The following is a 12126-nucleotide window of genomic DNA, read 5'->3' as shown; positions in this document are numbered from 1 at the left end:
TGGCCCAGATGCTATCTCTCTGCTATCCAGGGTCTACCAGCTATATCCTCCTTCACTTCCTATTTTCAAAAAGTGAACCTAGTGATAACCTAATTCATTCTCTTTTCCCCTAGGTTCCCTTTAAGTGACATATCACCAAGTTCATGCTGGCCAAAAACAGGAAGCATGAACCCAGAACCGATATGCAGTTTGCGCCATTAATGTTTTATTCTGAAATGCTGCGGGGTTTCAGAATAAACCTACTTTGAAGATGTAGTCGTGGGGGTGGCACGGTGCTGGTCTGCTTGCTCCCTCTGTGAACCCTTTACATGCTGCGCTCAACATTGATCGCGTCGTGTAAGGGGTTAACAGTGAGGATTAGTATTTTTACCAATTCCCACTTGTGCAGTGGGAGGCCGTTTGTCAGTCACAGCCAGATCCCGTTGCAGATGGTGCAGGCTCAGCTTCTAAACCCGTGCCAGGCACAGAATGAAAGTTTATACCCTGTTGCCTGAAATACCAGATAGCCAAAATGTAAACTTACTTCCTGTGTCGTTAAGGCCCATTTACATGCAACAATTATCACTCAAAATTCGTTCAAACGATGGCATATGAGCGATAATTGTTGCGTGTAAACGCTGCCATCGTTCACTCTTTGGCTGAATAATGATTTTAAGGGGCGCTTAAAATCCATCCTTCAGCTGGAGAGAGATCGCAGGGACCACACACTATGGTCTCAACGGGAACATCTGAATACATGGTATTCTGCAGACAGCCTGTACTAGAACAACGGAGCTGTGTGCGGAGCTCAGAACACATGCTGTGCTCTATAAAACAGCTACCGGAAGCCCTTTTACATGCAAATGAAGCTGATAAAGTGCTAATGGACATTAGTGCTCATTAACACTTTATGTAAAACGATCGCTAAAACTGTCAATCTTTCAATCATTTGAAAGATTGTCTTTACGTGTAAATGGGCCTTTAAATTGTACGTTATGTTGGATGCGCAACCAGTGCGGTGACTGCTGCAGGGTGGCGGTATCTGTGTAGTGGCTGGATAAAAATATATGCCTGACTGCTGCATTCAGTATGGATTGTAGAGGGGAGAGCTTAGTGAGGGGAAGACTCATCAGTAGTGAGTTAGGGTGCCTTCACAGTGGCGATGAAATCCCACGATTTCCCTGCACTGTAAGGCTGCAAGAAATCGCAAAAATATGAAGCCAATGGCTTTAAATGGCTCCATGCACATGTGCGATGTTTTTAACGCTTGCGATGCAGCGTTAAAACAAAATCGCGGCATGTCCATTCTTTTTGTGATCTTGCCCTATTGTTTCCAACGGAGCCGGCGGCAGCCCCATTGAAGTCAATGGGAGATGCTCCCAAACCTCTCCCACTGCTGTGACAGCAGTGGCAGGGGACTCCACGTGGCGAGGATTTTCAGGGGCGCTTGAAATATAACACACTCCCCCTCCGAAAATAATTCATGAACTGTAAAAAAAAAAATATTAATACATCACCTCGGTAGTGCTGTCATCTCTGGTGCATCTTCTAGCAGGTCCCCGGCATTCTTCTTTTCCTTCTCTTCTCGCCAGGAATAGAAAAATCCCCGCCTCTTGAAAGTGCTGCCTTTGATTGGCTGAGCGCTGTGCCAATCAGAGGCAGCGCTTTCAAGAGGCGGGGATTTTGAAATCCCCAGCCAGAAGAGAAGTGGCCTAAGGCCACTTTCACACAGGTGCTTGAAAAAAAAATGCTGTGTTTTTTAACACCGTTTGACTGTGTTTTCAGCACAGTTATAAAAACAGCCAAGCAAGCTGATAATGCCAGAACTGAAAAACACTGTAAAAAACACCGTAACCACATGCTACTGCGTCTTCAGCAGCGCTAAAAACGCACTCCATTCATTTCTATGGGCAAAGCATCGAGTTTTAAAACGCTGAAATTTATGGGGAAAAAACAGACCGCACTTGAAGAGCCCTGAGAACGCCTGTCTGAGAAGCCCCATTGAAGTCAGCAGTAGTGCTATGCTGAAAGCGCAGTGTTAAACGCAGGGAAAAAACGCCTGTGCCACTGACCTAAGGACTCCCTCACTCATGAACGTGGCAAAGTGCCGCCCTAAGGCTGGGGTCACACAGGGCGGATTTGCCGCGGTTTTGCCGCGGATTGCCGTTGCATATCCGCACTGCGGCAAAACCGCTGCGTTTGCAGTGCAATGCAGCACAAATGAGATTTACCAAAAAGCTGTTCTCACAGGACGGATTTTTTCCGCATAGCCGCAGTGCGGAAATGCAACTGCAGCACAGTTTTAAAAGATGCAGCATGTTCATTCTTTGGTCGTTTCCGCAGCGCTTTTTTGTCCATAGACCTCTATGGACGCAGGCAAAACCGCACCAAATACGCGACAAAAGTAAAAAAGCGCTGCGGAAAAAAAACGCTTGCCGATTGTTCCGCACGAAAATCCGCAGCAAAATCTGCAAGCCCAAATTAACATTTGAAGCGGTTTTGGCGCAGAAGCAGTTCTTCTGCATAAAAACCGCAGCAAAACCGCAACAAATCCGCCCTGTGTGACCCTAGCCTATAGATTGAGCGTCTGTCTGGAGGCTCCATTGAAAACAATGGGAGCCTCTGACAGTGTCTAGCACTGCGCTGAAAAAAAAACTGTCTGTGTGCGGAGGCCTGCGGCTGCTCACACACGTGTGCTTTACCGCGATTACTGCAGCGTTTTGAATGCCGCGATAATTGCAGTACATGGCTCCCATTCATCTCAATGGAGCCTCGCAGACATGCGCTCTTCTAACGCCACAATGCTTGAGCACTGTCTGCTCTATTTTGCCGCGTTTTCGTGCTTTTTTTTCAACGTACCCCATTACCCATCACAATGACGGGGGGCATTAAAGAGCAGTGGTTGAAACCGCCGATAGAAATCACAATTAGTTTCCGCTGTCATTCGCAGGTCTTCTGCTGCGGAAATCTGCAACAGGAATCTGACCCACTTGTGTGAGCCCGGCCTGAGGACTCCTATGGCTGCTGTATTACCGGTCCCCTCCAGTGTGCGGCGCTGTAACATGGTGTGCCGGAGCTCGTTATTACTGAAATGTTTCCGTATTCGGATATAAATGATGAAGTAAAGCATATTTTACACGATTGTTTTATTGTATATTACACTCAGGCTCGCAGTATGGCAGCCGCAGAACCTCCCCCGCTGCCGGCGCACAGAGCGGAAACCACCGGAGCCCGCAGCGCGTCCAGGCTCGCAGTCTTCACGTCTCGCCACATAGCGTATGATTGACAGGGCGACCAACCAATCCGGACCCGAGATTTGTCCACAGCCCACCAATAGCAAGAGAGTGGGAGGGTGACGTATCGCGGCGCAGGCTTGGTACTTCCTTTCGCTCGGCGGCTGGGATCGAGGCAGCATGAAGGCGTCCGGCACTGTAAGATTCCGCCGGGGAGCGGGGCATGGGCACCAGATAACGGGAAGGGGAGCGCTCCGTGGTGGCCCTACGGCATTCCTGAGGGCACAGGTGTCCGCGCCGGGCCCGGTGGAGGCGGTTTTGCTGTCTTTTCTAAGCCCTCCTGTCTTGCGGCCTACAACATGGCGGCTGTAGCTGAGCCATGCGGCTCTTGTGGAGGGGTCGGGGCGTCCCAGGATGTGGGTAACTGTGGCTGCCCTGACTGTCCGCGGGTATAAGGCGCAGACCCGGCCGCTTCCCGTGTGGGTTGTGGCGGCCGACCACAGCTCGCGGTGCCGCCTACCTGGCGATAGTGTGTGCTGTGCGGGTATTAGTGGGAGCTAGCCGTCCTCCACGGGCTGGTCAGATAGAAAGTCCCGGCGGCAGGCAAGGGCTGGGCTGATTCCCCCATGCCTTGTACAGGGGTCCCGGGCCTGCTAGCCCCCCCGGAGCAGCTCATGCCTTATACATTTATTACAAATGGCTGGCCATTGGACAGCTGCTCCTCAGTGATATTTACTGGCCTTTACTGTTGGTGACTTGTCCTCAGGGCAGTTGATCGTTGGTGACTTGTCCTCAGGGCAGTTGATCGTTGGGGATCCCTGGCTCAGGATCCTCACTAGTAAGCTGATCCGCCGGCCTACTGCACATTGGTGGTCGGAAGTGTAACTTACAGTGATACAATGGAAACAATGCCTTCCAGCATACTTCCAGCTCTGACCATTGATGTGGACATCTGGTCCCACCATACTGATAGTCAGGTGAAAGATCAGCTGGGAGCCTGAGCAGCGGACCCCTGCGCCCCCCCCCTCCCCCATTGATGATCTACAGTATCCTAAGGAGAGGACATCAATATTGAATACCTGTAATACTCCTTTAAAGTGTAAACTTTGCATCCCCCCCCCCCCCCACACACACACACACACAAATATCATAAATGCAAGTGAAGATAAGAAATTTGTAAAATATTACAGAAAAATTTACTTTTTCCACTTTGCGGCTTCTGCTTTCCTCAGCACTGACCACTGGCTCTGAGATTCCTGTTAGTCTATGCTGAGAGATCAGATTATAGTTGCTGTCTGTAGAGGTGTAAGGAGACCAGTAGTGAGCACACACACTGATCTGCAGCAGTACTGAGCAGTGTAGCTGTGAGTCCTGCATTGGGGTGATGTAGAAAACTTACTGCAGCTATGCAGCTCTCATTGCAGCTACTGCTTCCTTCCATTAGATGTCTATGGGCAGCAGGTAACCTTATCTGTGTATAGGTATTAGTAACTGGGAGTCTTAAGTGGGAAAAACGGGTATTTGTTTGCAATGATATATAGCAAAGTGTCTTATGCTGGATTGTATTATATAGCCTGCTCTTATAGGTAAAAAAAAGCCCCAACAAATAGCTCTTTACAGGATGGTCAGGTTGAGACAAGCCCTTCTATTCCCATGCATCCTGAGATAGTGAGGTCTTCCCTGACCAAGTCTATTTGGTGTAGACTTCATTCTATTGGGTGTCATGACGAATATTGTGGATTGGTAACAGAGGCTCAAAGTGCTTCTAGCAACAGGATGCCGGCTATAGACCGGTCCCAGGGAACCTACAGTCCAAAATAGGGTTTAGGAACTTTCACATGTTGCCCAAACGTAATTGTATCAAACTGCACCTGTGGTCTAGTTCATACCTTGTAATGTATCTAATTGTTTTTCTTGCAGCTGAGGGAGTACAAGGTAATTGGGCGCAGTTTGCCCACCACTAAGACGCCTGCACCCCCTCTTTATCGTATGAGAATCTTTGCACCCAACCATGTTGTGGCAAAATCTCGCTTCTGGTACTTTGTATCTCAGCTGAAGAAGATGAAGAAGGCATCTGGAGAGATTGTATACTGTGGGCAAGTAAGTATTTGTAGTATAAGCCTTATTGAAGATGACCTGTCGCCAGGTTCGTGCTGACTGAACCGCAGCCAGTGCCCCATGGATGTATACTGATGTTTCAGAATCAACACTTTGAAGTTTGACTCTGATTGGAAGTCAGTAGTGGACCGCGCCAATCTTTTCCTGTCCGCAGCATGTTGACTGACATCTCTCTCATTTTGTGAGAGCTGGCAGGGAGAAGTCGTTGCGGTGCTCCTCTGACTTGGAGATGCAATCGGAGTCAAACTTCAAAGTGTGTTTATTATGAAATACTGCAGTGTTTCATAATAACACATACAGGTGGCAATGGGCATCCCTGTCCCGGGTTCATGTTGCTCCTGAGTCAGGCAGCATCAACCTAGTGACAGGTTGCTTTAAGACAGACTTGTGGTCTCTACATTAGCTTAAAGTATCAAATGCTACAGTGTCAACTTCATATGAACAGCATCCTAAAAGTTAATAGTTCTGTAACATATTAACCAAGCAGGTAGGAGTCTTAGACTGGCACAGATAACCCAAAGGAAACTATTTTACTGTGTAGTTATCTTGTCTTCTGTGCCCAAAGTAAGGTTGTACCTTGTCGCCTTTCAAGAGCTGATGTGCCTATGAAAGTGAAACTGAAGGTCCTACAAATCTAGTTAAAAATGCCTTATTGCATGTACTACATTCTTGAACTGTAGGCTTGAGGATCACACATGGTTTGTATGGAAAGACTTTGCATCAAATGATTTTATTTTATTTTTTCTTTCCCGAAAAACAAAATAAAAATTTACCAATATGTAACTTAAAAACAAATCTATCAGTTTGCCAGAACACATCTGTATTATGGCTGCATAAGTATGCAAGCATGAAACTGGCCTAATAAGGAGTCTTGAGTAGTTGCGTACTTGCTGTATGCCATAATAGGGCTTATAGATGGGAGGTGTCCTAACAATACAATCCCATTAAGGCAATAATGCAGCTATCGGGATCCGTTGTGTATGATGGTCTTGGGATGTGGCTATCCTGCCCATTGTAGTTTTAAGAATAAATGCACTTGTTGCAAATTTTAAAGCTTTTCTCCAGAGGCAAATCCACAGTGTAATTCAGTAGTAGCAAAGTTAATGAAATTAAAAAAAAACTACATTGTGGAAATTAACCTGCAGTGTAGCTTTTGAAGTCTGCAGCATGTCTCTCTGCAGACTTCGCAAATTGTAGTGCATAGGGTGAAATCTGCATGTAACGCAAGCATGTTTTGCCATAGAAGGTCTGCACCCACGGGGGGGGACTTCAAGTGGTGTACGCATGTGCCATGGACAGCTCTGCATGTCTTGGATGTGGATTTTAATGCAGAAATGAAAACTTTGCCCATTTCAGTATCTTGAGGGAAAATTGCATGTGAATTCCACCTCCAAAATCCTTGTCAAAATCTGCATCTTCGTGTTTATTTTTTTTTTTTTTGCCCTGTCCAATAGGTAAAATCCACATGTGGAAAATCTCGTTTCCTCTTCAAAATATAGTGACATGTCACGCACATACGTACACCACATATAGTCTCCCCCTATGGGTACCTGCACACAAGGCAGACTCTCTATGACAAAACATGCATTTGCTACTTGCAGACTTGTCACAGATTTTGCCCAATGCACCCCACACGGTAAAATCTGCAGAAAGAACCGTCATGTTGCAAGTTTCAAAACCAACAGCACAGATCAATTTCCGCAACATGAGGATACAAAAAAATCTACATCTACTTGACTGGTACTGAATTACACAGCAGAATTGCCGCTAGAGAACCACTACATAAATGACATGCCACACCTTGATACAAAAATGCATAGAAATTAGACTTTTGCATCAAAATTTTATCCATTGACCGGGGAATTTCTGTATGTGTGTCGACACAAAAAATTATTCAAGAAGATGTGGATTTCAGAGGCAGAATTCACGTGGAAGTTTTCTGTTGTGTACTCCGCCGTGTGAACATGACCTAATTCCACTGCAAATCTACATCAAAATCTGCATGCAAGACATACATTCATTAGCCGTGAAACATTCTGCTGTGTATAAATACTCCCTTTCTAGTGTTTTGCAGTTCTTCAAGTATGATCTGGTTACAGTAGGTCTTGTAGATAAACAACCCAAATTGCTTCAAAACATTAAACTTTTTTGATCTAAATTAAAAAAAAAAAATAATCTTCCATTGCTTCCAACTATCAGTAAATGTGGCCCCTTATTGCTTAACACTATATTTTATATTCGCACTTGCAGGTTTTTGAAAAAACTCCTCTGAAGGTGAAGAACTTTGGCATCTGGCTGCGTTATGATTCTCGTAGTGGAACACACAATATGTACAGAGAGTACCGAGACCTGACTACAGCTGGTGCTGTGACCCAGTGCTGTAAGTGGATATTCTACTTGTAAGATTGGCATTGAATTTTAAGATTCTTTTCTTGGTGGCTACAATGTCTCAGAATGTTTGGATCTTTTGCCTGTAGAACTTGGTCCAAAGTGTCAGTAAAACTTCATCCCTCCACGAGGTTAAGTTTCTAGGTTTGAGGCAGTTATCTACTTTTTTATTAATTCTGCTGACTTCTTATTGTTACATATATCGGCATCTATCTGGGTTGCTTGACGTATTAATTTCTCTTTTAGACCGTGATATGGGTGCACGCCATCGTGCTCGTGCCCATTCTATTCAGATTATGAAAGTGGAGGTAATTCCTGCTAACAAGTGTCGCAGACCAGCCATCAAGCAGTTCCACGTAAGTAATGCATCAATGTACATGGCAGAATTATTAGCAGCTTTTGATCATAAGCTATAGGTTCTCCTGGTTAACATTCCAGAGCATGCTACGTTCTTAACATTGGAGGCTCTTTGTTTTCCAATTGAAGTGTTTATTAACCCTAGTCAGCAGACCCGAAAAGAAGCACCTAAAATGGTTTCACACAGGTGGAGTCTGCTGTCCCTGAATGCCGCACCAAAATCAGTATGACTGAATGCAGAATTCGCATGTTGACCGTATGAATTTTGGTGCTGAATATTTCACAGGAAGGTGTATTCCACAATCCTGTTGTGGAATAATTCTGCCTGTGTCAAAGCCCTTTTATGTATATGTAATTTGTTCCACTGGTTTTGTATGAATCCAAGGGATAAACGCTCACGCACCTCTAGAGAAGGTAAAATACTGACTGTCTGCATACCTGAAAGTGGTTTAAGAAGTCTACCAGATTCCTAAGCTTGAATGCAAATCAGGGGTATTTGGCAAACTTTTTGTAAAAGTCCACTTACTTAGGCCTCATTTTCAATAGTTAAACAAGGCATATGGGGTTACTAAATAACACATGCCTTACTTTTGTACTGTAAGTTGGTAACCCAATTATGCCAATTGTGAGGCACATGGGCTTCATGTGAAGAGTAGTTGAGGTTATTAGAACAAAACCCCATACCCAAGCTGGGCCATGCCTGAAGTAAAACATGAGGGTATACTTGCCTCTCCTAGAGCCACAGGATACAGTTGTCAGTGGTGACTTCCGTGTACCTGAATGGAAGCGCATGACCGCTGCGGCCAATCAGAGGCTGCAATGTCACATCCTCAAACTCCTGGCATCATGAGACCATGGAGCAACTGATACCAGGAGCACTGACAATTATTCTGCGGTGTCTGATTGGCTGCAGCAGTCATGTGTCCACCCAGAAGTCACTACCAATATTGCTGTCAGCTGTGTCCCGGGGCTCCAATAGAGGTGAATATACCCTCATTTTTCTTATTTTAGGCAGGGCCCACCTGGGGGGATAGGGCTTTGTTCTAATCACGAAACCCCTTGTAAAGTAATGACATCGTTTCCATAGTCCTTCACTTTTTTATCATTGGGGGGTCCAATACTGCGGACTCTTACCAATCCTGAGAATGAATAGGCTGCACTTCTGGTTTAGCTCTACATCCCTCTCATTTTTATTCCCCGGGCAGTGATGCCCTGGCTGTGCAGCGAGCGCCTGACATTGGCTGTAGTTCCTGCACATCTTGGAGCACCAGTGTAATGACCACCCTGCTGCAGCCACTTTGTTGTTGGGACTGGTGCAGGCCCCTAGGCTGTACACCCCCCCCCCCCCCCCCCCCCCCCCCTCTTCGCCACTGATGGAGATTGTATATTCTAGTTATATAGCAGGTAGGAGTCTTAGACTGGCACAGATAACCCAAAGGAAACTATTTTACTGTGTAGTTATCTTGTCTTCTGTGCCCAAAGTAAGGTTGTACCTTGTCGCCTTTCAAGAGCTGATGTGCCTATGAAAGTGAAATTGAAGGTCCTACAAATCGTTAAAAATGCCTTATTGCATGTATTACATTGGTGAACTGTAGGATTGAGGATCACACATGTTTTCTATGGAAAGACCTTGTATCAAGTCTTCCCCCCCCCCCCCCATCCTCCAGGTTGGGGGGGAAAAGTTGTTATATATAATCTGAAATATGTTTGCCGGCCCCAGCTACAATGTTTACATGTTCTTAGCCTATACATTATATAGCAGTCATGTGACAAATGCCAGCAGTAGATCTTTTGGAAGATGCTATCTGGATGCTGTGCTGAACACTGTGAGATGTGTGGGTACTGATGCTATATTGTCCATCATGGGTGGCAGCTGCTTGGGGTCAGTGGCTCTCTGGTTTGACATATGTTCAATTAGGGTATCGGAAAACTTAATTTCTAGTGTAGCTGTCCAAAGTAGACAATCTTTTATTCCATTTATGACATGTTTTAATAACGTTTTTAGTTTTGATCAGTGGAAGAGGGCAGACAACCACTTTTAAGAATTAAGACCTCTTCTAAAAACAGCTGCCCTAGTGACCACATGCCAATGGCTTGTAATCCTAGAACCCCTGGCACCAATCTGCTGATATTGATGGGAGTTATTTCTTCAAGCCACATATATTTTAGTATTATATCGACTCAAATGAATGGCTGACCATGTAATGCATGATTGGGTAACGTGCCAGAGCAATAACCACTGCAGAATAAATCTGTGCAGAATTGACCACCGGTGTGGATTTTAAATCTGCAGCATGTCAGTTTGCTGATTTTCACCACAGAATTCATAGCTTTGAATGAGCAGGCTGACTTCACGGCAGATATTATGCCTATAGAAGGGAGATCCTAAGTGAAGATTTAAAAAAAAAGGTTTTAAACTAATGGAAACCCTGCCTGTCAGCAGGTTAAAGGCGCCACATTGCTTGTGATGGCGCTCTGGCCTCTTCATATATTCCATTTCTCTGTACATTTGGTAAGCAGCAGTGATTTGTATTACAGCTGTTAACAAAAAAAAACTTGCATGCATGGGATATCTATGCAGCTAATCGTTACTTGGACTATAAATTCCATATGCTATGTAATGTTTCCTATTGAGATCAATGAAGAAATTGGTCCCATAAAGTTGGTTTCCATTCTTAAAAACAGAAGCGACGCCAGTGTGAACATGACATTAATGCAGTGTGATCTGCTGGAAAGCCTAGCACCACAGTGTTGTGAAAACTAATTTACCTATTTTATTAACCTTTTCAGGACTCAAAGATTAAGTTCCCTCTGCCGCACAGAGTTCTACGTCGCCAGCACAAGCCCCGCTTTACCACCAAGAGACCCAACACCTTCTTCTAAGCAGGGAGCAGTCCTTGTTCTGTGGTCAAATAAAATTCTTATTTGGAAATGCTTTTCAACTTGAGTCAATATTTTGTTTTCGGGTTCTTTATTTTAAATTCCTCTCAGATGGGTTCTCATTAAATATGGGGATTGCATACTTAATTTCACATTCACAAGTTCCACAGTTAATCTACTACCTCAGGTTTACTAGTACATGCTGTTTGTTTTGCCTTTATATGAAAATGTACATTTGCCACTTTTTGGGGAAACTGTCATTTGCAGCAATTTTATTTATTTTTCTTTACAAGCAAAATGGCAAATGAAAATCAAGGTGCTGCTAATCTAAAATTGTCAAATTTATCTTAAAATGGTCATTGATGTGTGAAATTCTGATCAAAATATTTTCAGTAAAACATGCTTTATGTGCATTTCTAAGCTTCACACAGTGCATGAATGCTGCGTAAAATCTGCAGTGTTTATAGTACAAGCCTTGTAGACAAGACTTGGAAAAACCTAATTTACGGTGCAGAAAAACTCCACACACAATCCTTGGCGTAATTGAAATATGATGTAGATATAAAAATCTGCAGCATGTTAATTTTTGCTGCATATTTTAACCCTTTCCAATCCAATTTGTATCCTGGTTTTCCTTGGGAACGTATTCTTTTTCTGCCGTTACACAACGGCACTATCTGCTAGCTAAAGCCAGTACTGCATGAGGTGACACGTTGGATAGGCTCCGACAACAGAGGCTGGCAATATACAGAAAGAGAACCCCCATGGTTGTCTTCCAACATTGGAGCTGTACAGCCTTAAATCGTAATGTCTTCAGAGGTCAGACAGTGGATTGGAAAGGGTTAACCTTTAATGCAGAGGTTAATATCTTCACCAGTTGAGTTTGGATTTGGCCACTGAGGATTGGCTGTGCATGTCTGACTCCTTTTCTACAGCAAAAATTCCACAGCAAATCCGCACCAATTGGTGAGAACTTAACCCTGTCTAATGAGGAATCTGCACTGAAAGTACGCAGCATAAAATGAAATCATGCGACTTTAAGATCCACAGTTGAGGCACAGTGTCCTCTGGTAGGAGTTGTCTTTTTGACAGGGTTTGGAAACCTCTGCTGCAGACGGTCCACCCCTGAGTTCATGGCTTAGTTCTATGATGGGGTGGCTGAAGTGACTTT

At 44.6% G+C, this 12126-nt stretch overlaps 1 protein-coding gene and 2 non-coding genes across 3 annotated transcripts; all 3 read left to right on the top strand.

Annotated features, from left to right (window-relative positions):
• Positions 1-3303: 3303 nt before the first annotated feature.
• LOC136611747 (large ribosomal subunit protein eL20) lies at positions 3304-11017 on the top strand. Its single transcript, XM_066591563.1, has 5 exons — positions 3304-3410; positions 5133-5312; positions 7581-7710; positions 7965-8074; positions 10866-11017. Exons 1-5 carry the CDS (start codon positions 3393-3395, stop codon positions 10956-10958), a joined length of 531 nt encoding a protein of 176 aa, XP_066447660.1. The 5' UTR covers positions 3304-3392; the 3' UTR covers positions 10959-11017.
• On the top strand, positions 5832-5964 carry LOC136613710 (small nucleolar RNA SNORA68). Its single transcript, XR_010790933.1, has one exon. It is a non-coding gene; the product is annotated as a small nucleolar RNA SNORA68 (small nucleolar RNA).
• On the top strand, positions 9494-9626 carry LOC136613709 (small nucleolar RNA SNORA68). Its single transcript, XR_010790932.1, has one exon. It is a non-coding gene; the product is annotated as a small nucleolar RNA SNORA68 (small nucleolar RNA).
• Positions 11018-12126: the final 1109 nt, after the last annotated feature.

This window comes from Eleutherodactylus coqui, chromosome 2 (assembly GCF_035609145.1).
Source record: "Eleutherodactylus coqui strain aEleCoq1 chromosome 2, aEleCoq1.hap1, whole genome shotgun sequence".
Taxonomy (NCBI): Eukaryota; Metazoa; Chordata; class Amphibia; order Anura; family Eleutherodactylidae; genus Eleutherodactylus; species Eleutherodactylus coqui.
Note: the sequence above shows the minus strand (reverse complement) of the source record. Positions and strands in the feature narration are given on the sequence as shown.